Raw genomic sequence first — 27528 nt, forward strand, 5'->3', positions numbered from 1 at the left:
AATGTACAACAACATAGCATCATCAGGCGAGGTGGAGCGCAGAATGCAATTCACCTTGAGTCCTGGACCTTATTAATCAGTCATCGGCCGAAAGAGCTACACCCTAGCTTACGTCGTCGTCATCATATCTCTCTTACTGTCTTACAATGTCGACATCAGACGCCTTCCAGTACAATTCGTGATCGCCACTATCACCCGCCTCGGTCCATCGCTTCGACAATGCACGCATCACATCACCATGCGGTGACCCCGGCATTGCAGCTTTCGCAAATTTCATATTCGCCTTGAGATAGACTGGAGGATGATCAATCAGCGCGCGAAATGATAATAGATTCGAAGAAAGGACAGCTCGCAGATGTCATGAAGGGTTGGGGTGTCACTTACGCTGGAAGGCAGAGGCTGGTTTCTGTTTCGTCTGGAAAAGAGGGACCAGCTTGCCTTTACAGCTTCCACAGGCTTGTTTGGATGTATCGATGGCTAAAGGACAGCCAAATATCGTCAGCGTCAAGCCTTGCGTGCAAGAGATAGCTTCATCAAGGTCAGCTCACATTTCGAATGTCGTTTATAGCTATGACGAAGGTCGCAGTCGAGGTCCGTCAGCTTGTCACGGGGTGTATCATGGCTCGAAAAGCGTGGAATCGTTTCTCTCACATCTTACCACATCGCTCGTTCGAACATCTCCATTCGTACTTGTACTCAATGACATATGGGTGTTTAGTCTATAGCAGTACAGATCAGCCGGTTTTCCAGGGTGTAGCAGAAGCATAGCAGCCTTCGAGCGACTCGTTGAATCACTCACCGTAACCTTGATGTCTTTCCTCGCTCGCATGATCTTGCGACCCCTACAAACTATACATCAGCTTTGTGTGTCTCGCCGTGATTGGCACCATATAGAAGCTTACCAGCTCTTGAAGATCCGGCCGTGTGGGTTCTTGTACTCGTTGCTGATAACCCAAGTCGCCACTTTTTTTCCCGACTGTTAGTCGCGTTGCTTCGTCACAGTCATATGTAATGTGGATAACGACGCACGATGACACATCTCATGGGCTACCGTGTTGAGGATTTGTTCTGTGGAGCTTGGATGAGTAGTGCCATAGTCAGGCGCAAGAAGTAGAAGCTCACCCTTCCCAGTCAACACCTTCTCAGAGAGCTCGATCCAATGTTCCTTCTTGGTCTCACCGTTTTTCGTCACCCTACATAGATACACTCAGCTCCGTGCATGTCAAGCATGTAAGTCAAGAATATCGGGCAATCCTGTGCTTCGATGCTTCAACCTGATTCACTGCGGACCCACCTCTTCGATCGCGCGACTCCAGCGGTCGTCAACAGCCTGTTATTCCATTCTACCCTTGCGTTCACTCCACCAGCTCCTAACATTTCCTCAAAAACCCTCTTATCGAGATCATCAAAGATCTCACTCGCGATCCTCTCTCGTTCCATCGCCCATTCACGCTTCGATAAACCACGTTTGGCGGACTTGTCCTTCTTATCTCTCCTGGTCGTCAGCGCAGGCTCAGTGTCGGCTTCCGAATCCGAGGAAGCTATGACCAGTCGATTGAGTTCTGGTAAGATGAGAGGTCGTTTTGTTGGTGGCGAATAGTGCAGAATTGCCTGATCGTCGAATCTCGAATCGTCTCTCTTTTCCCTTCTTTGAGTCTTCCGAGAAGGAGGAGCATCAACTATCTCGAAGCCGTCACTTTCAGCTCCCGAACTTCCGACTTCCAGACACTCGTCCTCTTCATCGTCATCTACGATAAAATCGCGTAGAGAACCGTACGAATCGTCGTCGCCGTAGTAATATATTCCGCCTTCGTCATCTTCGCCATTTTCGTTCTCTTGACCCTCATCGCTCCGCTCAGAAGAACTATGAGGGCCTTCGTGCTGTTCGTTGTCACTATCTGACAAATTCAATATCCGTCGGCCGCTTTGTCGAACCGGAATATCATCCTCCGAATCCGAAATGATGATCCGTCTCTTGCCGGGGGTTCTGCGTGAGATAGGCGCCCAATCAGGCTCGCCATCATCGCTTTCTTTGCCTGACGGCGAGTGATCGGATACCGGATCGATCGCCAAACAGGAGGCTGAGCCGGGGGTGAAAGTGAGTGAAGAAGGAGGGAGAGATCCGTCTTCCTCACGCTCAGGCGTCGGCATTATGCGTTGGGAGACATGGATGCCAGCAGAGGATTCTCGCTCCAGATCATCTAATGCTGCTTCTCTACAAGGTAGGGTGAGTTGCTGTACGGTCTATGTAATCAACAGACAGCAAGAGCCAGCAACTCACAAGATCAAATCCCCGTCCACTTCGTCCGCCTCCAGATCACTATCGAATTCTTCGGTCATTCCCTGTGACGGCAAATTCTGTTCTGGCTGATCGGACAGCTTCAATGCACCTCTGAGAGACCTGGTCAGTCATGCGTGAAAAAGTTTCACATAGACAACAGATCGATCATAGGACGACCTACAGATCGAATTCTACTCCCAGATCTTCCGTCTCCTGCAATCCGTCTTCTTTCCGATCGAAAACCAAATCTGACTCCACATCGCTTCTTAGACTGTCCATCGATCTACTTACGGATCTCTTTGTCGCGGACGTAGCCATGATCTTCATCCCGTTCAATCTCCTCCCTGGTGTAGCTCTCATCTTTACATTGGAGAAATCGAGTTTCTTCAAAGGGGTAGGTGCGAAAGCCACATTCCGACGAGGTGTCAGCGGTCTCGTGGTACTGAACGTCATTCGAGGACATGTCGGAGCTAGACACTCAAATATGAGCCAAGACCAACTTGAGAGAATCGACAAGACAGGAACGGTTTATTTGGAATGACCTGGTCGAGAGGGACTCACGAGGAGGTGAGGGTGGTTCGGGTATCTGTTTAACGGGCGTGGATACAGATTGCGGTGTGCTCCCTTGATGAGCAAGCCCGAATGTCGATTCCGAGCCTGACTTTGACTCGGAGTCAGAGATAACAACTCTCCTCTCTCGATAAGATGCTCTCGACATGGCACAGGCTGGTGCAACGGGATAGAAGAACAATGTAGATAGATGTTGAGAATCGCAAAGAAATGGTCTGTGTTTGTTTGGTTTTTGGGCGTGGCTGTTGGTGGGTGGAGGTCAAAGCAGTCGCGTGTATCTACCGAGAGAGAATCGCTTTTCGCCCCATCGGCATCTCCGGTGGTCAACAGCATGTCTTCGAATATCCATTTCACTTCTGCTTCTGCCTCTCTATATACATATGCGTTGATCTATCATCAAGGGAAGGTAGACAAGAGTCGAGAATTGTCGCTGTATATCAGCGTGCTCGCGACTTGCCAGATCGTCATCGAACTCGCCAGTCCTTCGGTTGGAAATGTCCGTTCGCGTCGTATAAATGTCGTTCAACATCTCGTCATTCGTCAATCGTCCTTTGGCACTGTCACAAAACCTGCAATCTCTCAGACCTCACTGCGCCATATAGACTCTGAGACTCTTGCTGCGGTCTCCTTGAGACGACCTCCTCGCTTCGACTTCGACGCTACCATTCTCGGCAGTCAGCATCACATCCAGTTACAAGCGAGACACCAAAATCTCACCCGGCTCGTTCTGGTACACCTGTCGACGCCGATTGAGTCAGCATTGACCCCGTTCATCTCTCCTCGACCACCAAGTGGGAACGGGGATGCACTCACGAAGTATTTGTCCAAGTCACAAGTCGTCTCCGTCATGCCCTCCACGTCTCTCTCGCTCGCGCAAGCGCACTCCGTGTGACCAGGGAACGTTCCGGTCTATCATCGCGTAAGCCGGCTACACAATATGACAGATCGAGTCGCGCGATGCAAAGACGGATATACACTTACAGGTCTGGCTATGGCGATTGCGTGAGAACCACACTGACCAAGACAAGCTTTGAACGAGTCTGAAGGGGTTTGAGTGATGTTGATCCAATTGTAACATTTGGAGAAGATCCAATCGGATCTGATCAGGTTGTACTACCAGACAATGCAATACGCTGGTCAGTATGATGTTCTCAGCCAGCCGTGGGAGTCCAAGGAAGCAATTGAGTTGGATGGAACAAGGCGCAGTCTAGGCGAAAGCTCCAACATCGGAGAAGGCGTGGATAGGGGCATATTCTCACCAAGCAGGAGCGTTCCTTCGAGACTGGCCCCTCACTCACCTGCATCTCGCCTTGACAGTCCCCGGGCGATCCAGGCATATACTCAGCGGCAGGCGGTGGATAGGTGTAACATTTGCAGACGACTGCAGACTCGTCGAGAGTGTAGTAAGTGTAGTTGGACGCCTCGCACGAGTCCTGCAATGTCAGATCGTGTGTCAGCGCGACTTGACACGAGAGCGGAGAGACTTGTCCGGATAGTCGAGGTTCACAGGTCACTTAGCCGGTCAGAACGAACAGTCAAGTGAAGAGAAACCCGATCATTTGAGACAAGATAAATGACTCACCAGACAGACTCTCGCGTCCGAGGTCGTCAGAGCCATATCGACAAAGTCAATCTCGTCGCCACATCCGACAAACAGGTTGTCGGCCAAGACCCGAGAGACAGATGTCGTGAGAATCAAGATGAGACCGGTGACGACTAGTGGGACAGCAAGAGAAGTGAACATATTGATATGAGTTCCCCTGCGATCTTGTGGTTCGGGAAAATACAATTGAAATTAGTCGTCAATGGTTTGGGTGGTCTAGATATCCATCTACGTTGTCAAGTGATTGTGAAAGAATGACAAGGGGTATAAGAATAGAAGAGGACTGTTACGATTACCGACGGAGCTTTATATCCTGATAGTGAGGCGATGAGAAAGGGTTGGGTGGGATAGAAAGAGTCATCGATGAGATCACCCTTTCAACTGATCCCCACCGTTTCATTCTCCGCTCTTCGCACGATCGGTATCGGTTGTACTGTAGAAGCTCTTGTGTCCCCGACCTGATTTTGCCGAAGCAATGGAACGCTAGCGTGATGAGACGATTGTCCCGATGGTTGATAGATAGACAGACAGACAGATGGTTAGATGGTTAGATAGCTGTGCAGTGTGATATTTGTGCTGTGCTGAAGTTTGATGACGGCTCGAGCGATCAGTGAGTTCAGTGTCGACGCACAGGCAGATCGTCCGTTGTCATGCTGTATCAAGGGATCTTGACATTTACGACCACGAGCTCTCTGTCGCAACTCGATCCCATCCCAAAGGAATTGGTATGATGGCGGAAAGACCTGATCTCAATTGCGAGTCATATCCATGCAATGGACCGGCACGTCCATTCGTGCTCAGAGTTACTGTAAATTGGCGTGATGTACCGTCCATCAGTCAACTTGAGTTTTACACAAGGAACACACCTGCCGCGCAAATCGTAGCGACCAAGTCAGGTGCCATTCACGACCATCTGCTCTTCGCTACTCGTTATCTCCTCACCTCTTCGTACGACAAGCCACACAGGAAGGTCGCACTAGAGTAGCTCAGTCCCTTCCGATCGTCGTTCTGCAATCTATAAATACCCCGATGTTCTGTCTCACCACGGTCATTGCTGTGTCATCGTGTCACTGATATACAACGTTTATCGTACCATGAGCACCGCATCGCATCCCAGCCACATCGGTGCACCCAGTCAGTCCACTTCCATCTTTCCTTCCATCTCGTCCTTCTTCAAACCCCAGATCACCGTCTTTTCCGAAAACATCACTTCTTGACTTTCCTCCACCACCAGTCCATCTTCCGTTTCTCTCACTCTCCTCCTGAACTGCTTCGTACTGCTGATCGTCACTTCAGCTTCTTCATTTCCCCGCTCTACTCTGCCCTCAGTCGACGAAGTCGAGTCATGCGGTCGAGGAAGAAAGACTTGCGAAGTCTGAGGTGAAGGTTCTTGGACGTTAACCGCCCAAGGTCTGCTCAAAAGGTCATGGCCATTTATGAGCGCTGCAATCTCACATGTAGGGGAGATGCAGTCTCCATCCACGAAGACTTACACTGGATAGACCTTCCAAGTCCTGCTGATCGGCTGCTTGTCCCATACCTTGCCCAGCTTGTTTGCATTGCCCGTTTCCGATCCGCCTTTGCTTTTTCTCTTGCCTCGCACCTCCCCTCCCGCTGCTGTCATCCGATGGTCCAGCTCTTCATCTAGCAAACCTTGCAGTTTCAGTTCCCTCTCCACCCGCCATTTCAGTTCTCTAGCCAATGCTTCGGCATCTCTCACGACCTCCCCGGGAATGCGATCGTGTATCAGCTTCCTCCTTTTATCCTCCGCCATGTCGTCTGTTGAGATGTCCGTCTGTGAAATCAAAAACTCGGCAAGGGACATGAGATTACGTAGAATATGGTGATGAGGTGGTTGAGGGGGATGTGAGGGGACACGAACTCGATAAGACCTCAAATGTCGCATCTCGGAGCAGTATTTGTCGGCGACATACCAACAAAGCCTATAGTGAGGATTGTTAGCATGTGAATTTGGTCAAGTCGCATGCTCGCCGGGCTTCAGATGTTAACACTGTACGTACCGGTCGAACATGGGGAATCTGAACCGTTGAGGCACTTTTGTATCAATCTCAATTTGCCGTAATCTCAGTTCTGAGGGAAGGTTTCGACAACATGAGCTTTCACTGTGATCAAACATGTAGCCTGAAACACTCACGGGTGTCAATGTCGTACGAATGCAGGAAATTCCCTCCAAAAACAATCGAGTCCATGGGGGTGTACTAGCACATCAGGATACAGCTTAGCTTTCCCCATTCCCGTCACTGAGAGTTGCAGCTTACCACAGCATGGATGTAGCCAGACGGTATGATCCTAAAGACGAACGGTTATTAGCATAAAAGATCTCATGTCGTTCGCTGTGCTCTATACATATACGCACATCGTATCGCCTGCTTTCAAAACTACTTTCCTTACTTCATCTACCATATCACCCAGCCAGGTATCCTGTTGGCGCTCATATGAGCCAGACCCTGTTGTAAGGCAATCAGTCTTTGATCGTTTCTGGTACGACGAAAACGAAACATAAAGCATACATTTCGCGTAAGCAGCCAAATTTTCCGGTGTTGGCCGTATGAAGTAGAACACCTTCAAAGTTGATTAGCTGGCGAGCCATTGTAGCCGCCTTGACATGATGCTCACTTTCGAACCAGTGTGGATCGTGTAGTAGACCGAACTGGCTGCGAAATCTACGTGCCAATCCTAAAGCCAAGAGCAAGATCAGCGTCGGTTGTTCAGTAGTAATGCTCTGAAGCTCACCGTCCATGCGCCTTTCATACCCATCTGTATATCAGTCAGCTGAGCACTTCGCGGCAAAGTGACAATCACGCTCACCAGACAGTACAGTTGGACTTTGGGATACGGTGCTTTGGCCTTTTCTTTTCCGTCGCCATTCGGCGTAGCATCCCCATTCACGCTGCCGATGACACTTTCGCTCTTCACCTCACTTCCTGCACGCATCCGGTCGTCGTACCCATTCAGATCCTCAGCTTTCTTCCCTTTGCCCTTTCCCTTCACTCCCCCTTCAAAATTCCAAAAGTTGTCCACCCAGTCAATTTCCCTCACCAATTTTGGAGGTTTCACCTTCTTTGCCAAGTCCGTATCTGATATTTCTAACGAGATGATGTTGTACACTTTCGGATTCCGTATCGCAGAGGAAGTCGAGGAAGAAGAATTGTCAAGATAGTCTGCCCATTTCTGAATGGTCCATTGGGAGGAATGTTGTGAAGATACGTCTGTTGTACTCTGACGTGTCAGTAAGCTTGATCATCCGAAAGGTGCCAGATGCCAGGACGGACCACACCACTAATGTGTGATATTGAACAGAACCCACCTATCACGTCGACCATCTTCTTCGGCCCTACCAACCTCGCCACTTCCTGTACTGTCAAGTCTTTCCCCGGAATATGTCCTCCTAGAGAAGCAAATCCGCCGTCTTCCGGTCGTACAATGATTGGTCGTCTCTTTGGTCCGTAAAAACATGTCGGTGGTGGCATATCCGTGTCTGACGTCGATAGGGACGAGGACTCTAGCCATGCTCGTGTCACTAACTTGCCGGGAACTCGAGGATAGTCGGCTGTTCATCCCATGCGTCAGTATCAGCTATGCTTGCGGAACTGACCCTTGGTAGAGGTGAGCGAGCCATGCTTACCATCTAAGATTGTTCGACCGGTCTTCGCAGGGTTAGCGATCAGATCTAACCATTGCGTTGTGGGTGTGGCGATCGAGTTGTTCAGATTGTTGTAATCCAGTTGAACCACGTTTCGTTTCGGTCGACCTTCATTTTCGGATATCGTTGTGTCTGTACTTCCATTCGTATCAAGTTGCCCACTGGTACCATCACTCCTGCCTATCTGAATCCTTTCCACACTCGCATGATCATGTTCCGTTGCGTCATAACCATTTGTAGCTCCTTTGATCCTGCTCGAAGAGGCTTCGGGACTGGCGGTGACCTCTCGTTTTCGGGACGATGCACTGATACGAGCTTTCTTCGCTTTGATTCCTTCTGTGTTCAACCATGTCGAGCTTGCTGATCTCTTCGGGGCCTCAACAGTATCGAAGGGAATGACACCTTTCTTCAGCGTCGCGACCAGAGGATGTCGAGGTGGACGAGGGTTGAAGGGAGAGATGGAATAAGCTATACAGGTGGGACAATACCTGAGAACATTCTAACAAGTCAGCCTGCGATTCAACACTTGGTGTACCTGGCTGACTGACCACTTATCGATCCATTCAGTCCAATTGAACCAAGCGCCTTCACCACCATATCGCCTCTGCACTTCTTCCACTATATCTCGAGGTATGGAGCTCTTGATGGTCTCGTCGCCGAGGAGAAGACAGGCAGAATGAAGCCATGTCGAGCACTTGGTACAAGCTATCCAGACGAGATCAGTGTCATCGCCTTCATCAGGGATAGATACGTTGTTCGGTCGAGTCGGTGGGCCGGTGGAGGGACAGAGTGGACACGGCTCCTGATCTTGTTGTGATGTGGTCGTGCCATCGGCAACAGGCAGCGGGGAGCGGGGAACCACTTGATCTCCAGTGGAGGATTGGTCATTCATGGAATCGGGCATGAACGGTCAGTCGATTAACGATCGATATGGTCGACTCGAGTTGTGCAGCTGAACAATAAATCAAGAACAATAATACGATGATCAGTAATCCACCGACGCGTGCGAGGAGGAGGAGCTTGGTGTTACGTAATTCGGCACCCGACCTGACTTGGGCTCACAACTGGTTTTATCTCCTGCTACTCTTCTGATTTTGTCTCCATAAGCATACGTCGCATATCCCCATTCTGTCAGTCGCACCCACACACGTTCAGGCCACACCGACGCTCTCATATCCCACAGCCATATCTTCTCAACCCATTTTTATGCGACCAGACCCATCCTCCGAGCTTGACAACACCCCACAGCCAGATCCACTCGGTAATCACGTTCGCTCCGAAATCGTAATTCACGATGCAGTCGACAACGCTCTCATCACCCCTCTGCGAAACACGACCAGGCGTCGTCTACCCAGCTCGAGCAATTCAAAAGGGAAGGGAGTAATCGTAAGTGGCGGAGGGAGATGGAAGGGAAAAGGTGTTCGAGATACCGCAGAGGAGGCAGGTGGCGAATGGTAAGTGTCGCGCACAAAACAGGTATCAGAAACGGTTCACTGATGACTCTGACATCGAAAAGTCATATTCTCAACCTACCTGAGGATGTTCTCCATACTCTACTCTCACACCTACCACCTCGCACACTCACAAAGTTAGCTCAAACATGCAGAATTCTATACGAAGAGCTCGAGTCCGAATCCATCTGGAGACAGAGCTATGTCAATCGCTTCTTTTGGGACGGGGCTGCTAGAGACAGCAGGGCCAAGGAAGAAGTCATGATCCTCGTCCAGGGATGCTTAAACACCGGTGGAAGAGGCTGGAAACGTGAAGCCCTGAGCAGGGAGGCGATGCTTGAGTGAGCTGATTTATGTTGTCGCCGCGGTGGACTGAAAGTCAAACTGAAGACAACTGTTGTGTAGTCGTTGGACACAGTCAAAGGCCAGTATGGTCAGGCATACGCCGCCTGCTGGACTCGTCCATTCACTGTCTTTATCGTACCCACCTTTTGTCCCTGCACCACCTCGAAGTCTCGTAGTTGGGAAGAACCATCAAACTCCTACCAAGGGCAAATCTCCCGCCGGACCTCAGCTCACGACGCCTACTACACTTCAGCCGCAGACAACAGAGACAAATGATCCGGAAGAAGCGTCAGAATCATCAAGCACTCCCACTAAGATGACACACAGACAGAAATACGAAGCGATGCTGGCTGCAACGACGAGGCCGCCGCCCTATGTGCTTAGTGCCTCCTTGGTGACGGGTGGAATGGTGCGAAGCGATCCGATCAGTGGCAAAGTCTCTAAAGGCTTTTGGGGACCAGGACGAGATGGTAAGTATGTTTGAACCATAGGATACCTCGTCATTGCTGATAGCCACTCGGTACAGCCAACTTTCACCTCCGACCGCACCTTGATGTATCTGCTACGCCTTCCGCCATCCATCTGCCTGCGCGGTCGCAAACGTATATCCTTTGGGGCCTCAACACTGGTCATTGTGTACATACTACTGTGCTACTACGGCACCATGCGAATAGCGGTGGACGAGCGTCCTCCGTCAATGTCCAGTCCGAAACCCAAGACGGTCATGAAGGGGAGATTATGGACGTTTGGGCTGTAGAGACGCCTGCCGAGGATGAAAGCGAGGACAAACTCCGATGGGTCACAGGAGGCGCAGATGGTCGCATAAAGCTCTGGGAGCTGAAGCCTGCGACAAATATGCCCAAGACTGGCAAGCGGTCGCTCAACGTTGAGTCCGTTCCGGGATTCATTGACTGTCTTTTCACGTCGGACGTAGTTCAAACTTCATTACAGAACCGGTCCGAAGCGGTGAAACGAAAACAGTCCGGTAAAGCGGATGGAATCGCTGTGGTACGGTACGATGCCGAACACGATGCCATCTGCGGCGTGACAGAGGATGGAGATCTGCGGATATGGCTCAACTCGTTGAGGGAGGATCGGACTGAGCTCAGAGTTGATGTAGGCGCTGCAGAGCTATATGGTGGGGTGGAGGAACTGGACTTGAACGTCCGTCCTGACGGGAATGAGCTTCTGATCTCGGTTTTGATCCGACATCATCGATCACCTTTCTTCACTCGTCATGATATCTCGCAGTCAGGCTCTGATACCGTCACGACTTTCATCTCACCGACTGGATCGTCTTTGACGGCCCTCCACTCGTCGCTCAGACCCGTCTCATCCATCTGTCTATCCAAGGACGCGAAAGCGGGTACAATCCTTGATCGGTCGACCTCACCACGCGCCCATAACGGTGTGCACACATCGCTCTTGGTTAATCCGTCATCATCACAGCCTCTGCCAGCGCACGACGTAGAGTTTGGACGTTTCGTCGTGGGTGGCGACGAAAGCGGATATGTGCACATCTGGTCCTGGGATGGGGAAGGTAGAAGAGAACGCGACCCTATCAGATCTTGGGAAGCTATGGAAGGGAAGATCACCTCGATCGATGTATCGTGTGGATTGGTAGCTGTAGGAAGGTGAGCACACTGCTTAACGGGTCAGTCTCTTGAGCTGACTTGTCATATAGCTATGATGGCTATATCAAGATATACGATCCTCTTTCTGTTCCACCCACTCTCCTGCGGACATTCCACGCTTCTCATTTGACACCGGGAGAACAGCTTGTCGCAGCCAGTGAAGAACCAGATGGGAGGTATTACACTGTTAATCAGATCATCTTGGAGAATGACCTGGTGGTGGCAACATTAGGCCGAAAGGTATTCGCTTGGCGTGCTGGGACTGGTAAAGGGAGAAAGGGCGGGAAGGAGAGTGGGGGATGGAGAAAAACCAGTACCGGGAAAGGCGATGGGAAAGGGAGTTCGCGAGGTTTAGGTGTGTCAAGCGGACTGGCGTCATGGTGTTCACTTGAGCTGACTTGATTTTGCGTGTCACGATAGATATGAAAGCGATACACAAAGCAGCGGTAGACGATCAAGTGGAGCTGAAACCCTTCAACACGTCGATTAAACCTCGAGTCTCGACCACGCACGAAGCGAGAGAGCGAGAGGCTATGGAGGTCATGGGACTCGAAGACGGTGAAGACGCATTGCAATACGCGTTGATGCTTTCGATGGAGGATAAAGGTGGAACAGCCAGATCGGGTACAGAGGGCGGCGATGATGAGCCATGGATCGATGTCGGAGATATGACCTCGACTTCGTCCACCACACCGGCTTGGGCTGAGGAAGAGCTTGGTGAGGAAGAGAAAGGAGATGACTTGGATGACGAGACTGTCGAGGCAATACGACAAGTCGAGGCGTTCAAGAAGGCTGAAGAGGATGAATTGGGGAGAGTATTGGAAATGATTAGGCTAGCCGAGGAGAAGGAAAGGCATGGAGCTTGATCACGAACGACGACGCGTGACGAATGCATAGCATTGACTCGTTCTATTATTAAATCACCGAGCTGGCCACACCCCGTATCGGCACCTGGCCAGATTGAACTTTGGGTGGCGCGATGATCGATGGTAAAAGATCGTCCAAGCAGACTCGGCGATAGATAAGATCTCCTTTGCAGCCAGTCCCGCGATCGGCTCGGTGTCCGAGGCCAGTACATCCAGTACATCCTTGCGGTGGTGATACGGGAACGATATATAAAGCTTGAGCGTGTCATGCATATCGCATCATGAGTGTTATATGCAGTCAGACACCAAGCTCCCCCGCTCTTGCACCCACGCCTGCAGCAGTTTACATCTTCAGAATTGCAACGATTGATCATGGTCAAAATCTTCGTCACTGGTGGTACTGGCTGGACCGGAAGTCATGTTGTTCCTGAGCTATTGGCTCACGGTCATCAAATCACCGCTATCGCTCGATCCGACGCAACAGTGAGTCCTGTAGCTTTCAAGCCTTTCCTTGAACCTCTCCCTGTGCCGATCATTTAACGACTGATCACAACAGTGCATGCACCTGTAGAGTAGTGCGCTGATGTCAAAACTCTATAGGCCAAGAAGCTCGAGGATCAAGGCGTGACCGTCCTTCGCGGATCGCTGGAAGACCTCGATGTCTTGTCCAAGGGTGCTGCCGGGGCAGACGCTGTCATCCATATGGGATATATCCACGATTTCACTCAGTACGGCAAGAAGTCTGCGGATGGTGAGTGTCGTCTCCCATTTCGGTATGACGATGACCTATACTCTGCAACCGCGGGACAACTGTCTGTCATGGCCCATGTGTTTCCCGGCACCACCTTGGCTCAGAAGCTGACGTCGCGTCCGTCACAGTGGACCTCGCGGCCATTCGAGCTCTCGCCACCCCACTCGAAGGCACCAACAAACTTCTCGTCGTCACTTCTGGTACTGGTTCAACCTTCACACCACGACCCCTCGAGACGCAAGCCGCGGTCGATCTGCCTGTCAATCCCCGTGGACGAGGCGAGGTTCTCGCGCTGTCTTTCGTCGAAAAGGGTGTCCGCGTCATCAACGTTCGACTACCTTTCACGGTCCATGGTCCCGGTGACATCGGATTCGTCAAGCTCTTGGTCAATGCGGCAAAAGAGAAAGGTTTCTCCGCGTATGTCGACGAAGGTGAGAACGTTTGGCCCGCCGTACACGTCAACGATGCGGCAAGACTCTTCCGTCTCGCTGTGGAGACTCCCGCCAGCAGGTTCCCATCGTCTGGTCTCGCCCTCCATGGAGTCGGAGACGAAGGGATCCCGACCAAGGAGATCGCGCGGAAGATCGGGGAGAAATTGGGCGTGGAGACGAAGAGTATTCCAAAGGCAGAGGCGATCGCCCATTTCGGATTTGTCGGGATGATCTTTGGTCTCGGCTGCAACCCCAGTCGTGCTCTCACTACCGAGTGGACCGGCTGGGAGCCCAAGGAAGTTGGGCTCCTGGAGGATCTCGAGACGGGTACGTATTTCGACTAGGACTTGGTACCGTAGGGCAACGCATACAGCACAAGTACAGTGAGGACACGGTTGGAAGTCAATGCAACAAATGATCACATGATTCTTCCATTGTCATCATTCATGTTCTTGGTCATATTGTAGATTGTTTGCAGAAATCAATTGCGTACTCAGTGGAAGTGGTACCGCGCTGTAAGAAGCAAGAAAGACACAGGATTTGCCCCTCGTCATCATCCCCTCTTTCGGCACTACCGAACGCCAAGGTTTCACCAGTGGATCAAAAGTCGTGATGTGGAAATTCGAAGCTGTTTTGGACTTTTTCTTTGCACATCTCCTGGATTACTTTCTCAATCTTCGCTGTCTCTGACTCTAGCATAACACAACTCGCTCGAGCTCCCAAAAGACCGCATTGCGATCAACACATCCACGACCTGAACAGCCCTCCGATCTCTTCAAGAAGTACAGCCGCAAGCTGGAAAATTCCCCCTGACAATGATCGCCCTCCCTCAAGCTCGTGTTGCCAGCTCTTTGCGACAGTTTATGTCCATGTCCATGTGCGCACCGCTGCGGTCTGCTCGCCCAGTCCAACGTGCATTCACACACACGAAAGCGACCCGGAACTACCATATCTATGCCCAGCCTGACGAAGGGAAAGGTGTCACCAAGCCCAATCACAATTACAAGTTCTTGAAGGAGCCCGCTACCGTTGCAGTGAGTGACCATCTCAGCGTTCTGTCCGCGGTAGTTGTCAGCTGATACGTTGCAAATCTTGTTAGATCGTCGGTTGTCCCTTCAGGTGTGTGTATTTCACCTTTCCGTCATGCCTGAGTTACAAATAGCTAAGCTCTCTGACCTTCGCAGTGGGGGCCAAGGACGTGCTGGTGTCGAACACGGACCAAACAAGCTCATTTCAGCAGGTCTCGTCGATCAACTCACTTCCCTCGGCTGGGAGGTCCATTACGAATCCCAACAATCTTTCCTCGACATTCCATACAACCCCCTTCCGGCCTCTTCACCCCAGCTATCTGCTGATGAACACGCTTCCGCTACCGTCCTCAAGTCGAGCGATGGGAAGGAAGATCTGGTTCAGAGATTGCCTGATCCCGATATTGGGAGAATGAAGAAGCCTCGTTTGGTCAGTGCTGTCAATGAGAAGGTCGCACACGAGGTTGGAAGTATCGCAAAGAAGGGATGGTTGCCTCTCACTCTCGGCGGTGACCACAGTCTGGTGAGTTGCGCAATGATACATACCTCCGCAACAGGATGACTCGCTGAGTGAGATGCGTTTAGGCCATGGGTACTATTGCTGGCACGAAGAGCAAGTATCCTGATGCCGTTGTCATCTGGGTATGTCTACAGTATACGTACTAGCGGGATAGTGTGACTGACGTGGACTGCAGGTCGACGCACACGCCGATATAAACACACCTGAGACCACCGACTCTGGTAATCTGCATGGATGTCCGGTCTCTTTCCTGCTAGGCCTGGAGGGGTGCGATGTCGAGCCGTTCAACAAATGGCTCAGTCCTTGTCTCAAGCCTGAAGAAATGTATGTGATTCTTAACAGTCCAATATTCGGAGAGCTAATCGGTTGTTAGCGTCTACATCGGTCTGAGAGATATCGATTCTGGCGAAAAGGCGATCCTGAAGAAACATGGCATCAAAGCTTATACGATGCACCACGTCGATAAGTATGGTATCGGTAAAGTAGTGGATATGGCTTTGGAACACGTCAACCCGGACGGGACGAAGCCTATCCATTTGAGCTTCGATGTGGATGCCTTGGACCCCACTGTCGCACCGAGTGAGTGGTCAGAAGCGGGAAGGACGGAGAGTGGACTGATCGCTGACCTGACGACTGAAGGTACTGGGACACCTGTGAGAGGAGGATTGTCATTCAGAGAGGGTGAGCTCGACAGCTATTTGCAGAGAGTCGAGCTAACGTCTAGGGCAGGCCACTATATCACCGAAGCTGTTGCCGAGACGGGCAACCTTGTAGCAGTAGACATTATGGTAAGTGCAGCTTCGTGACAACGAAACGAAAACTGCTGACGCTTTCCTCCTTCCCACAGGAGGTGAATCCCACCTTGCTGGACCCTAGATCTGTTGAAAAGACCGTTGCAGCAGGTTGTTCACTAGCGAGGGCATCTCTGGGCGAGACGTTACTGTAGTGAACGTCACGGGCAGCACCAACTGAGTGAGCGGAGAAGTAGACAAGCACGAGATCAATCATCATCTAGCATAGCACAACTCAATGTCAAAAATATGCATCGCTATACCTGCACATGTCAATCTCGTCCAAGGCTGGTGAATCAAAGATTGACTCTTCCTCAGTAATGTTTCGTTGACCTCCACCGGACGATCCCAAAAGTTGAGGGCCTCGAAGGAACGTCGACAACAAAGCTTCGAGGCATCAAGTCCATTCATTTTGCATCGATAGCGGTACATTGCATGTCAATCACAGGTGCAGCCATGTCCATGAGTCTGTCGACCGGCTCCCGCTCGCTTCTCCCCCGGCAGCCTATTCGTTCCCTATGTCGATTTCTCAACACCTCTTCGTCGACTTTTCCTACAATCACCCCCCTGTATCCCCATACACCCCAATACGCCTATTCCATAGGTCTCTCCTATTCTTCTAAATCTTCGCCACCATTCTTACAACCAGGGGAGAAAGTCCGGCCGTATGGATTTCTAGAGAAACAGGAGACAGAGATCGGGAAATGGGTAGGACAGATGATGGATCTGGAAGCGGGGAGAGGGGAGCTAGTCTCGTCTGCTCTGGGAGGATGGGGTCAGGATGTTAGGGACCAAGTGAGGAAGTGGGGTGCGGGAGAGGATTTTTTCGCTGTCCAGAGTGTGAAAGGAGATGTGAGTGAGAGATGATTTTCTCCCACATCGAGTCCTGGCGACGGCCATAGGTCTATATCCGAATGTCAAGGGATTGGTGTCTGCAGACTAAGCGTGTATGCCTTTGATACGAGCTGGACGGTGGCGAGCGGAAAATGATCATTGTGCCATGTTACATGACTGACGACGTACCTCATCCTCGCTCACAGCTACACCTAGCCTTGTCAGACGGCGTAGGAGGTTGGGGCGACCGAGTCGACCCCTCTCTCTTCTCCCAAGCATTATGCTATCATTACGCCCGATCTGCACGATCGCTGGGCTCTCAAAGATCAGAGTCTATCGACCCGCAAGATTTACTGCGGAGTGGTTACAAGGATGTTCTGGCAGATAAGGCGGTCAGCGCAGGTGGGAGTACGTTGGTCGGTGTACGATTGGATGAAGAAGGCGAAGGGAGATTTGTCAAGTGAGTAGTCGAACTGTTGATACATCAGTTGGATCTTGTCACCCAAAGACGCAAGTCGGGAGTCTCTTATGAAAGAGAGACTGATATCTTACTTTGTACTTGGTCGTAGTCTCGGTGATTCTGGTTATGCGATACTGCGCGATGACAAAGTCAAACACATCTCCTCTCCTCAAACACACTTCTTCAACTGTCCTGTGAGTGAGCGTTCTCGTGCGTGAAGAGGGACTCCCGCATTGCCGAGGTAGACAGCTCGCAGTGACCGCTGACCATTCTGGATACTTCTCTCAGGTACAACTGTCCAAAGTGCCAAGCAGTATGGGGCAGATGGGGATCATACATGATTCTCCCGAGTCGGCCGATGTCGAATCTCACGGGCTGGAAGTGGGCGATGTGGTCGTTCTTTTCGTAAGTGCGGTCGTGTTCATATATGTCTGACTCTTCAACTCTTCTTATCACCGCTTCGGAGGGAACACCTTCAACCTCATCTTGTCCGATACGCTGGACATTGGCTGACCTCTGTGTGAACTGCACTTAGACCGACGGATTATCAGATAATCTCCCTGTCCCTCATCTCCCTCTCCTCTCATCTGCTCTCACACGACTCCTCGATTCCCCAACCAACGCGCATCTCTCACCCTCGGAAAGAGATGCAGAACGAGCACGCCTCTTCGCTGACATGCTCGTAGGATACGGGCGGATGGCGATGGCTCGGACGGGCGATGAAGATGGTGGGAAAGGATGGAAGACGCCGTTCGAGTTGGAGGCGAGGGAAAAGATGCCTCAGTGGGGGTGGAAAGGTGGAAAGATCGATGAGTGAGCTGGCCAAGCAACATTGCGATATTCCCGACGTCAAATTTGCTGATGGCATTCACAGTATCACCGTCATCACTGCTGTAGTCTCAGAGAAGGACTAGAGCCACACACGAAGCCGATATATACTATACAAGCATGGCGATTATCATACTCTCTTGGGCGAACGGATTTGTTACCATACCGTGATCATGTTGAAGTTCATCTCGACATTGATGAGACTTATTGATCATGCATCGATCTGCGAGAACATAGAATTGGCGTCGATCAACAGTTACTTTTCTCGTCTGACTTCCGTCTCCTTCGATCCGATTGTCCTTTCTCCTGCGCTCGTATGTCCATGACTAGGTAATATAAAGCTACATGTATGATCAGAATAAACACTGAATGTCCAGACTGTTGCGATGACTATATTATATGCGGGAAATGTTCACAAGACCATCACACATACGTCCATTGTCCATTATGACTAAAGGGAGGAATACGAAAGGTCCCAGGCATTCCATCGAGACCGAGGGCTTGCTCATCCATCGCGAGGTCCGTTTCGTCGTAAGACCCTTCTCCTGAAATCTCGCAGTTTCTCCGAACTGCTTCTGGGGACAGGATTGATCGAACGTCTCGACGGACCGATTGCTGAGGTGTCTTGTCCTGCGCAGAGCTGGAGTGAACGAGCCGGGAAAGGACGTTGAATCAGTAGCCAGACTTCTCTTGCTATGACTTGTTGCCGAGTAGGATGGAGTCAGATAGTTGGCGTACTTACGTTGGTCCAGTCGTAAGGCTGTTCGAAACCCTTGATGGTTTCGGGTTGAACAACGATTGTAGCTAGCTGATGAATCATACCACATGAGGCTTTAGTACGCATGCTGTTATGATTGATGGAATCTCTCGTGATGAGTCGGACTCACCTTACCGGTTGACAAATGCCATCCGATATGACAGTGCAAGGCCCATACTCCCGGGTTGTTCGTCAAGATCCTCAACGCTGCCCAACTCGATCCGGGAACGAAGAACGAATCTCTCCTGAGGGGATTCTCTTTCAGATAGCCCCACGACGCGAACGCCTCGGCTGTCATACTGCCTTGTCCCCTGGCGAGTAGTTGGAAATCGTTACCGTGAAGATGGTACGGATGTCCTAGAGGTCCTGGATCGAGGTTGTTGATGATGATGATTCCGGGTCCGTCGTCCCAGAATGTGGCACTGGCAGCGGTATCGGGGGGGACTGTGCCTCCATTCTCTAGTTGCTGCAGGAGAGGATTGAACAGCCGAGGTCTCCATGTGACGTTGTTGAAGCCCTTTCGAAGCGAAATATCAGTCTCTTTCCAACAGGAGCAAATCGTGCACAACCTCCTCAGTCCCAACAACACTTACAAAGGCCAAGTCGACAGTACCGTCAGGCTTGACAAATGCTCCGAAGTTACTCGACATGACATGAACATCGAGTGGATCTTCGTACGCATCTCGCACGTTTCGAGGTCTGCCCCAACCTCATCAGCACGGACAGGCGAGTCAGTGGCGGAAGTAGAAGAGTGAACGTACACCAAGGGATGCTCTTGATCGAGATCCACACATTGCGCATCCCAGGGGGCCAGATCATGCCTAGGAACCGAATAAGTCAATGTCCGTCAGCCGAATACAAATAAAACCGTCCTGCACAAGATGTCAAGCGGCTCACCAAGGTTGAGAAGTAGGATCATCGTGACCCCCCTTGTCGTGCTCGTCCACGTATCTCAGAATAGCCAAACCCGGATCTTTCCTTTCTCCCAGCTCGCAAGCCACACCGGGAGCGGCTCTGATCCAGAATGAGTCACCCGCTTTACCCTTGTCCGTTTTGATGAGGACCGAGTATCGCTGTGCAGAAGCGATTGGAATCTCGTGAGTGGTGGGACCGTATACTGGGACGCCATCGGCATCGACAACCTCGTATTCATGTTCATCAATCGAGGTTCTGACCAATGCATGGGTCCCCATGTTCTCGAGACGCAAGCGGTACTTTTTGTTGGGCTTGACTTTGATTTCTGCGTAGGGCGGATCATAACACGGAGCATGGTATTGGATCGATGTGCCTGTGCAATTTGTGCGGCCCTAGGACATAAGCACCTCGATGAGCTGCTGCTCATAATTGCACATCTCCGTCAGAGTACGCACTACACCGTTGATGAGAATGGCGTCTGGCTCAGGGGATGCAAGTGTCTGAGAACCAAAGGTGTGCGCAAGTCAGCGGAATGTTCACCAGACTCATCAATACTGCTAATCAACTGGTGTACGTGTCCACTCACTCCTCTATAACCTCCGGGGCCTGTTTGGGCACCGGTCACTACATCGGCTCGATCATGTCTACATCGATAGTATGACAAGATCGCTCAGCCATCATAGGTGCCAAGCATTGAATCAGGTAGCAAACTCACTGCCAATCGTGCAATATGACAATCTGTTCTTCGTCATAGTCTCGACCTCTTACGATTGGATCTCGAACGGAGTGAATTATGAATCTGTATGACGAAAACGCACCACTGGTCAGGAAGAGATATCAAGGTCAAGATCAATCGATATGCACAACTCACGGTCCGATGATGCCATCTGCCATGGTGTTTCCGTAGTGCGAGTGCCACCAGAAGTTACCATATTGTCCCTGGGGTCTGAATTTGTAGGTAAAGGTCTTTCCAGGTGGAATGGGGCACTGCACAGGTTGAGTGAACATGACCGCAGAAACTCCGAGAGAGGATGGCTCTCACTTGTGTGACACCGGCGATACCATCCATAAGCACCGTCCCGTTCTGATTCAAACCGTGCCAATCTGAAAGATAGAGAGCTTTTAGGTCACTACAGCTGATTGCCGAGAGAGGCAGGCACACTCACGGATAGATTGTCCTTCCTCCAAATGATTCGTGACATGGACTATTACTTCGTCTCCCTCATTGATCTCGATCTTAGGTCCGGGAAACTGATTGTTGACAGTATATATTTGTCGCTCGAAACCATCTGGGCTACCTGCCGATTCACTGGTTCAGGCCAAGACGTAAATATCAACACACAGCAGTGGAAAAGAGTCGATTCATATGGGGAAAAAGCTTACCCAATGTCGAACCAGTACTCCCGGGTTTGCTGAGATGGTATCAGGTTGAAGCCCAGGGGGGAGCCTGAACGATCTGTACTTACGCTCACGTTGGTAATCTCAAATTCGTTTGAGAGGAGATACGTTTTTGGATCATTCCAAGCCGTGTTCTGGGGGATAGGTGGGATATAGTATGTGGCAGTGGCTACAGCGGGGCTGAAAAATAAAACAGTCAGATCAGCTCCAATTCCTTAGGCATGCTTGATCCAGATCGACATAGTACCATGACTCACTCGATGGGCGGTCCTCCTGGTGCACCTGGTGGTGGTCCGCCTGGAGGTCCCCCTGCAGGGCCTGCAGGTGCCGCCGCCGTAGGTGCCGGGACTCCAGCGGCCGCGGCATCAGAAGTCGCTTCTGCAATTGCACTATTGACTGCGGTCGCTTCTCCGGCTGTCGCGACAGCACTTGCCCCTTGACCACGTACCAGAGTGACAAGGGGAGACAAGAGAATAAACAGTTTGGTCACGGTGAGTGGTGGCATAGTGAGGATCGGTCAACGTGCTTCGTTTCCGAGTGACAAAGAGTGAATCGAACGCAAAATGCCACCAAAATTCATCCGATCAGGTCCAGCCGAAGTAGAACACCACAACAGGATCGATGTGGGTAAGGAGTACTGCAGATGTGGACGACATTCCGCTTCGTCAGTCTACCTCGTCGACGTCGTCTGGCGGTCCATCAAACAGCTGTGCAAAAGGCCGTGAAACACCCACCACTGGCTCAAGTGTCCCTTTGTCAACCGTTTCGGGTATCCCAATTTCACTTCCTCGTCACCTGCTACGGAAATTTTGCCGTGAACTGGGTCTAAGATCTAGGAACTGCGAAAGCCGTGTCCAAAGGAGTTCACCCTTCTATAGACGGGGTGAATCGTCCACTCAAACTCACTCACTGACTTGGGAAATCGCAGTGTCGAACAGCTCACTTGCAGCGGGGCTGAAGATCGAAGTAATTCTGGTGCAGGGTTGGACAGACGAGCCGTTTTGTCCAAAACGATAGGGATCATTCCCTTATAACATCGTCTTTCTGTGCGCTAGGCGGATACAGAGGGACATTCCTAGCGGTAGCGTTGTATCCCATACTCCACGAAGCGGGAAGACATGCTCCATCTCAGGCATGGGATCAGTACCGGTCGGACACGGAATGACACGAGCTCTTCCTCGTCCCTGGATCCCCTCACCAAAGGCATGTATCACGTCCTTGACTGTTTATTGACAAGAGCCTCATCTGAGTTTAACGTGTGTTGTCGTAGCCCCTCATATTCGTTCGGAGCAGGAGTGTCGTGTGAGCCAAGACGAGTGGAGGATTGAAAGAAGTACGATTTCGTTATCGTTCTTTGATTCCCGCATAGAAGTGTTGTGGTACCTCTCACCGAATAACCGGATGAGACACTGCGGGTCGGGATCTCTCATCGTTTGTCCAGCGAGTGATATAGAGGGCATAGGGAGTATCACTACTCAGGGTCAGATGCTGCGGAGTATTTTAGGCATACCGAACATCTCGAACAGTAGGAGTCATTGGGGATCAGCGCACCGCCCCACCGTTCAGAAGTTGTGTGTTGTGTGTGGATCCGAGGGTCGTCCGCAGAAGCAGACTTTGAGACCCGCCTCGTGTCCGAAAGATCATGAATTTGATACAGATACAGAGCATGTGATAGGATGCTGGTGTGTTGGAAGACGTACGAATATCGAGGCGATAACGAGCGTAACATGGCGGCTAAGCGGTACTTGCGATTTCGAGTCTTCGCTTATCAGCGTACCTAGAAGCTGGTACTAGGGTTTCAACACCTTGCACGTAGTCCAGGGAAAGGCTCTGCTCACATACCGTGTCCGCCTGGTCGATAGATCTTAGGATTGTCCGCTTCCGCACTCATTGTCCGCGCCAGCGCCAGCGCGGGAACGAGGAGGACGACGGAGACAAACAAATGAGCCGAGCAAGAATACCGTATGGTATTCCATCCAAATCTCTTCGCTACATCCGTGCCCATCGGCCATGCGAAGTGTTTACCTGTCCGCTCGAGTCGCTAGACAGAAGTCCTTCCTATTAGCACAGCTGGGACAGATCGATGATCAGCCATGACCGTTTTCTCCGGCCAGACCTGCTTGGTTTACGACAACCACCCTTCGTATGTGTGTTCGTATTTGGTCAATTGCAATTGTTCGGTTCCAAGTCTCCTTCCATCGGCAAGTCTAGAAGCGGTGACGAAGGAGAGGCTCCGCTTTGGCATCTTCAATGGGATTGATGTACACCGCATTCTGAAGGCGGATAGAAAAGAAAGGAAAAGGAGCAAGATGATCATGAGGTTCCGTAAAGACCATGCATACATGCACTATACACAGCCGCAATGCAATCTCTCACCAAGATGCAACTTACCTCCTGTGGATACCGTACGTGATGGCGAATGCTATCGTCGTACTCGATTATGATCCTTCATCTGAAAGCCGAATCTTCTCACGCCAGGCGGATATACAACTCATAGCTTGTAGTGCTGGTCTACCAGATCCTGTGCCCGTCGGAGAATAGATCATCCTTATCCTACTTTTACTTTATCTCTACCCGTGTTCGTACGTACTGTATTCCTGACGGTGGCCGTTCTGTCAATCTGCCCATCGCAAGGTTGCAAGAGCCGTCCTATCATATTCAAATGTGTGCTTCGATCGTGGCTTCTAGCTACCGAGACCAGCCTGAGTGTCTCAATCACACACGAAGCTTGTTTCGAGGATCGACAACAAAGTCATGCATGAGGTGTGAATAATGCTACATTCAATGATGATGATGACGAGCTTATATGGAATGTATTAATCCTGTAATCGTGTCCAAATATTGTCCTACTGTCCTTTCGTCCTAAAACCCCAACTTGTTTTTCGGAAGCTTGCATCATTGTCATTTCATCTGTAGACACCGTCATTGTCTTCGCCATGAACGGAAGGATTACGTTTCTCTAGGTCCACGACGTCCCAGCATCGTTCGGCTGGTGGCCGAAGAGTTATTAGCATGCAGTCCAGTCGCGGAAACAGCGATCCTGCTGACTTGCTCGACGTCACGACGAGCAGGGCCAAATTGCGAGGCATTCGTATTTGCACACAGCTGATTCGGAAACGGCAAAGCGCAAAATCAAAATCAGCTGGTGATCATTTCACACCGTGGTCACGATGTAAGGCGTAAAATGAGAAACGTACATTTGACCAATCAGCTGGTTGAGGGAACGACCTGATCGCTTCCGGTCGGACTACGACAGCTGCCAGCTAAGAGTCGCCCAGTCAGTCAATGGTTTCACCGGTCCGGAGTGATCGATTCTTCTCCGTCCTTCACATACCTTGCCTTCAGCCAAATGCCAACCTATGTGACAATGTAACGCCCAAACACCAGGATTATCCGTGGTGTATCTCAGAATAGCGTATCCTCCACCAGGTATCCATAGTGTATCTCTTCGAAGCGGGTTTGCGAGGTGCAACGAGACACCTTTTAGTCCTTCTTGGGTCAAAGTCCCGTTACCCCGCGCGATGATTTGGAAATCGTTACCGTGAAGATGGTATGGATGGTCGATATTTGCGTCAAGGTTGTTGACAACGATGTTGCCAACGCCTATCCCGTCGAAAGTGATGCTTCTGATCAGGGACGAGTTGAGAGTCGTGCCCGATTCGATGTCTGAAAGGAGAGGTTTGTAGATTTGGTTCTGGAAAGAGACGTTGTCAAATCCCTGGTTGAGATTCAAGACGATGTCAGCCTTTATAGTAAGATGGAGCGAGCACAAGATCGGATCCACTCACGAAGCCAAAAAAGGACACACCGTTGATGTTTACAAACTTTCCGCGAGAACTGCTGAGGAAATGTGTTTGCAAAGCATCATTGACGGCTGCTTTACCGTCACGGGGTCTTACCGATGTGACTTGCTGATCAGCTGAAAAGTGTGATAGCAGCATCACATTGAACTTACGCAACTGCGTACATCTGATCAAGATCTCGGCATTTAGCATCGGAACCTGCAAGATCATCCCTGCATGAAGTCGTTTCAGCTGTCATTCCGAGAACCGTTTTTGAGAGATTACTCACCACGCTTGAGTTTCTGGATCCCGAGTGCTCGTCTCAGAGTCCATACCACTAGTATATCTGAATACTGCCAATGCAGTCTGCACATGACCTGCCGGCATGCAAGCCAGTGCCGTGTTGGTCCTCAACCAATAAGCATCTCCAGCTTGTCCCTGGGTTGTGTTCACCAAAATCGAGTATCTCTGAGCTGGAGCGATTGGGATCTCATGAGTAGTCGGACCATATACCGCAGTCCCATCTGCCTCGATGACTTCCATGTCATGCGAATCAATCGAAAGTCGTAGCATTGAATGGGCAGAAGTGTTGATGACTCGAAATCGGATGGTCTTGTTCGCTGATACTTGGATCTCGGGTGGCGGCAGGTAATCGCACGAGGTCCCCGAGGGTACGGCAGAGCAGTTAGTCCGACCCTTTGGAGATATACTTAGCGCAGGAACAGCGAAAGTAAGAAAATCCACTTACAATTCCGTTAATAAGTATCGAGTCACCTTGGGGTGGAAGATCCTGCAGGTTAAAGCGTTATCACCTATCTCGCAAGACACGGTCGTGCCACTCACACCTCTGAATGTTCCAGCTCTGAGACCCTCGACAACCACTGACGATTGGTCGTGACTGTAAAGTGGTTTAGTGAAACAAACCATACAGAGGAGAAGAGAAGCTCACATCCAGTCGCTGATCATCAAAACACGATCTTCGTCGTAATCACGATTTCGACGGAGGGGTTCATCGACGGAGTGAACAACAAGCCTGCAGATCGTACAAGCAGATGACATTATCATCACAACATCACAAATCCCAAGATGCCCAATTTCTGGACTTACGGCCCAACAAGACCATCTGCCAAAGTGTTGCCGTAGTGCGAATGCCACCAATACGTACCGTATTGGTTGGCAACGGTGAACTTGTAGGTGAACGTGCCACCGGGAGGTATGGGACACTGCCAAGAGATAAGTAGCATCCTGTACTGCTTTTGAGACAAGCAAATCAACTCACTTGAGTAACACCTGGGACCCCGTCCATGTATGCTGAGCCATTTTGGAAGATACCGTGCCAGTCTGTCACAACGCATATGGCTCAGCAGTTCTTCGTACCGTGAAGAATATGGAGTTTGAGAGATCTTACGAAGCGATTGTCCCTCATCCAATTGGTTGTCGACATGGACGATGATCGTATCGCCAGTATTTGCTTCGATCAATGGACCAGGCAATTGACCATTCACGACGTATACTTGTCTAGCATAGCCATCTGGACTTGCAGCAGCGGTCCTACAGCGATTCGTTGTCGAGTGATTCCTCAATGAGATCGTAAAAAGGCAGGACGACTCACGTGATGTTGAAGAAGAGCTCTCTCGTCGTCTGCGAGTCGCCCATCAGCAACATGATTACAGGACGATAACATTGACTCACAGGTCGATCAGTGATCTCAAAGTCATCAGACAGCACGAACGTAGCAGAATCAGGATAAGCTGTGTTAGACGGTAATGGAGACGCCGAATACGCTGTCGGGCTCGGCGGCGATAAACCACTGCAGTACATGAAACGAAGACAATGAGCGACTTCCAAGAAAACCTCCAAGCCGTCTTTCCGCACACTACGAAAAAGCTCACCCTGTGCTTTGTCCGGTTGCCAGTGCGATGCACGGTGCCAGGACGAAGAGCTTCTGAAGTGATATGTTTCGCATAGTCGTGATGTGCTGATGTTGGAAGCAAGAGAAGGCTGCTTGAACAGATTTTGTTAGCATGTCCAAAAGTGACGACGTTCTTTGGGGGTAAGGGAAACGGTGTTGTGATGGGGTCCAAGCACAATAGTACGAGATGATCGAGCTAGGATGAGGCAGCGCAGGCAAAAGGGCATGAGAACATGTAGCGATGTAAAAAATGACAGTTCCCTGTTCTTCCCGTCAAAGGCGTCACTACCTGCCTTGCAACAAGAAGGAAGCACAGCATCCTTTGACGATCGTCGGAACTCGCCCGTGGCGACGGACCGCAGGCTAAGATTAGCGATGACGATATCATGTCAAAGGAGGGCATTGCATGAGACGTGTTAGGGTCGATGAAACAGTCTTCGAGAGCATGCGAAGGATTGGGTCACAAAGGTGAGTCAAGAGTGAATATGTCGCGGACAGTACAGGCGAGTCGTTGCCGAAAACAGAAGAGATCACGCACCGAGCGAGAATAAACGAATCTGCAAGATTGTTGCTGAAGAATCAAGGTCTGTTATGGGTCTGGTCAGAAGGGATCTTGCAATCAATGTCGAAATGAATAAAAGGAGGTGGATCAATATCAACTTCCCAACATTGATATACTGTGAGTTCAAAAGTCGCCATCGGCGGTG

At 50.7% G+C, this 27528-nt stretch overlaps 8 protein-coding genes across 8 annotated transcripts; 4 read left to right on the forward strand and 4 right to left on the reverse strand.

Moving 5' to 3' along the window:
* Positions 1 to 133: 133 nt before the first annotated feature.
* Positions 134 to 4595, reverse strand: IAR55_003297 (uncharacterized protein; the record flags this gene model as incomplete). The annotated part of the gene is made up of 18 exons (XM_066946404.1): positions 134 to 294; positions 385 to 477; positions 549 to 568; positions 652 to 719; positions 800 to 842; positions 903 to 963; positions 1030 to 1068; positions 1123 to 1193; positions 1295 to 2215; positions 2282 to 2392; positions 2463 to 2751; positions 2843 to 2938; positions 3442 to 3510; positions 3569 to 3587; positions 3665 to 3760; positions 3833 to 3964; positions 4150 to 4284; positions 4434 to 4595. The coding sequence occupies 18 exons, from the start codon at positions 4593 to 4595 to the stop codon at positions 134 to 136; spliced, it is 2586 nt and encodes an 861-aa protein (XP_066802796.1).
* A 994-nt stretch (positions 4596 to 5589) lies between these two features.
* IAR55_003298 (uncharacterized protein) lies at positions 5590 to 9010 on the reverse strand (the record flags this gene model as incomplete). Its single annotated transcript, XM_066946405.1, has 13 exons — positions 5590 to 5866; positions 5948 to 6397; positions 6476 to 6545; positions 6610 to 6673; positions 6734 to 6764; positions 6832 to 6922; positions 6986 to 7037; positions 7092 to 7151; positions 7209 to 7232; positions 7284 to 7684; positions 7783 to 8025; positions 8101 to 8606; positions 8667 to 9010. The coding sequence occupies 13 exons, from the start codon at positions 9008 to 9010 to the stop codon at positions 5590 to 5592; spliced, it is 2613 nt and encodes an 870-aa protein (XP_066802797.1).
* A 314-nt stretch (positions 9011 to 9324) lies between these two features.
* On the forward strand, positions 9325 to 12414 carry IAR55_003299 (uncharacterized protein; the record flags this gene model as incomplete). Its single annotated transcript, XM_066946406.1, has 6 exons — positions 9325 to 9572; positions 9635 to 9910; positions 9975 to 10384; positions 10441 to 11548; positions 11599 to 11903; positions 11969 to 12414. 6 exons carry the CDS (start codon positions 9325 to 9327, stop codon positions 12412 to 12414), a joined length of 2793 nt encoding a protein of 930 aa, XP_066802798.1.
* A 372-nt stretch (positions 12415 to 12786) lies between these two features.
* On the forward strand, positions 12787 to 13940 carry IAR55_003300 (uncharacterized protein; the record flags this gene model as incomplete). Its single annotated transcript, XM_066946407.1, has 3 exons — positions 12787 to 12897; positions 13015 to 13165; positions 13294 to 13940. 3 exons carry the CDS (start codon positions 12787 to 12789, stop codon positions 13938 to 13940), a joined length of 909 nt encoding a protein of 302 aa, XP_066802799.1.
* A 471-nt stretch (positions 13941 to 14411) lies between these two features.
* On the forward strand, positions 14412 to 16090 carry IAR55_003301 (arginase; the record flags this gene model as incomplete). Its single annotated transcript, XM_066946408.1, has 9 exons — positions 14412 to 14630; positions 14696 to 14715; positions 14781 to 15147; positions 15210 to 15266; positions 15320 to 15468; positions 15518 to 15723; positions 15784 to 15825; positions 15874 to 15932; positions 15992 to 16090. The coding sequence occupies 9 exons, from the start codon at positions 14412 to 14414 to the stop codon at positions 16088 to 16090; spliced, it is 1218 nt and encodes a 405-aa protein (XP_066802800.1).
* A 280-nt stretch (positions 16091 to 16370) lies between these two features.
* Positions 16371 to 18143, forward strand: IAR55_003302 (uncharacterized protein; the record flags this gene model as incomplete). Its single annotated transcript, XM_066946409.1, has 6 exons — positions 16371 to 16787; positions 16976 to 17229; positions 17339 to 17423; positions 17518 to 17634; positions 17765 to 18042; positions 18104 to 18143. The coding sequence occupies 6 exons, from the start codon at positions 16371 to 16373 to the stop codon at positions 18141 to 18143; spliced, it is 1191 nt and encodes a 396-aa protein (XP_066802801.1).
* A 419-nt stretch (positions 18144 to 18562) lies between these two features.
* Positions 18563 to 21632, reverse strand: IAR55_003303 (uncharacterized protein; the record flags this gene model as incomplete). The annotated part of the gene is made up of 15 exons (XM_066946410.1): positions 18563 to 18697; positions 18800 to 18865; positions 18945 to 19331; positions 19408 to 19513; positions 19576 to 19635; positions 19712 to 20121; positions 20185 to 20229; positions 20316 to 20373; positions 20445 to 20528; positions 20601 to 20716; positions 20772 to 20833; positions 20896 to 21038; positions 21113 to 21141; positions 21196 to 21307; positions 21385 to 21632. The coding sequence occupies 15 exons, from the start codon at positions 21630 to 21632 to the stop codon at positions 18563 to 18565; spliced, it is 2061 nt and encodes a 686-aa protein (XP_066802802.1).
* Positions 21633 to 24076: 2444 nt separating this feature from the next.
* On the reverse strand, positions 24077 to 26875 carry IAR55_003304 (uncharacterized protein; the record flags this gene model as incomplete). Its single annotated transcript, XM_066946411.1, has 15 exons — positions 24077 to 24232; positions 24325 to 24390; positions 24462 to 24845; positions 24916 to 25021; positions 25083 to 25142; positions 25199 to 25605; positions 25658 to 25699; positions 25753 to 25807; positions 25859 to 25942; positions 26017 to 26132; positions 26189 to 26250; positions 26318 to 26460; positions 26522 to 26550; positions 26602 to 26719; positions 26802 to 26875. 15 exons carry the CDS (start codon positions 26873 to 26875, stop codon positions 24077 to 24079), a joined length of 1902 nt encoding a protein of 633 aa, XP_066802803.1.
* Between the last annotated feature and the right edge of the window lie 653 nt (positions 26876 to 27528).

This window comes from Kwoniella newhampshirensis, chromosome 6 (assembly GCF_039105145.1).
Source record: "Kwoniella newhampshirensis strain CBS 13917 chromosome 6, whole genome shotgun sequence".
NCBI lineage: Eukaryota > Fungi > Basidiomycota > Tremellomycetes > Tremellales > Cryptococcaceae > Kwoniella > Kwoniella newhampshirensis.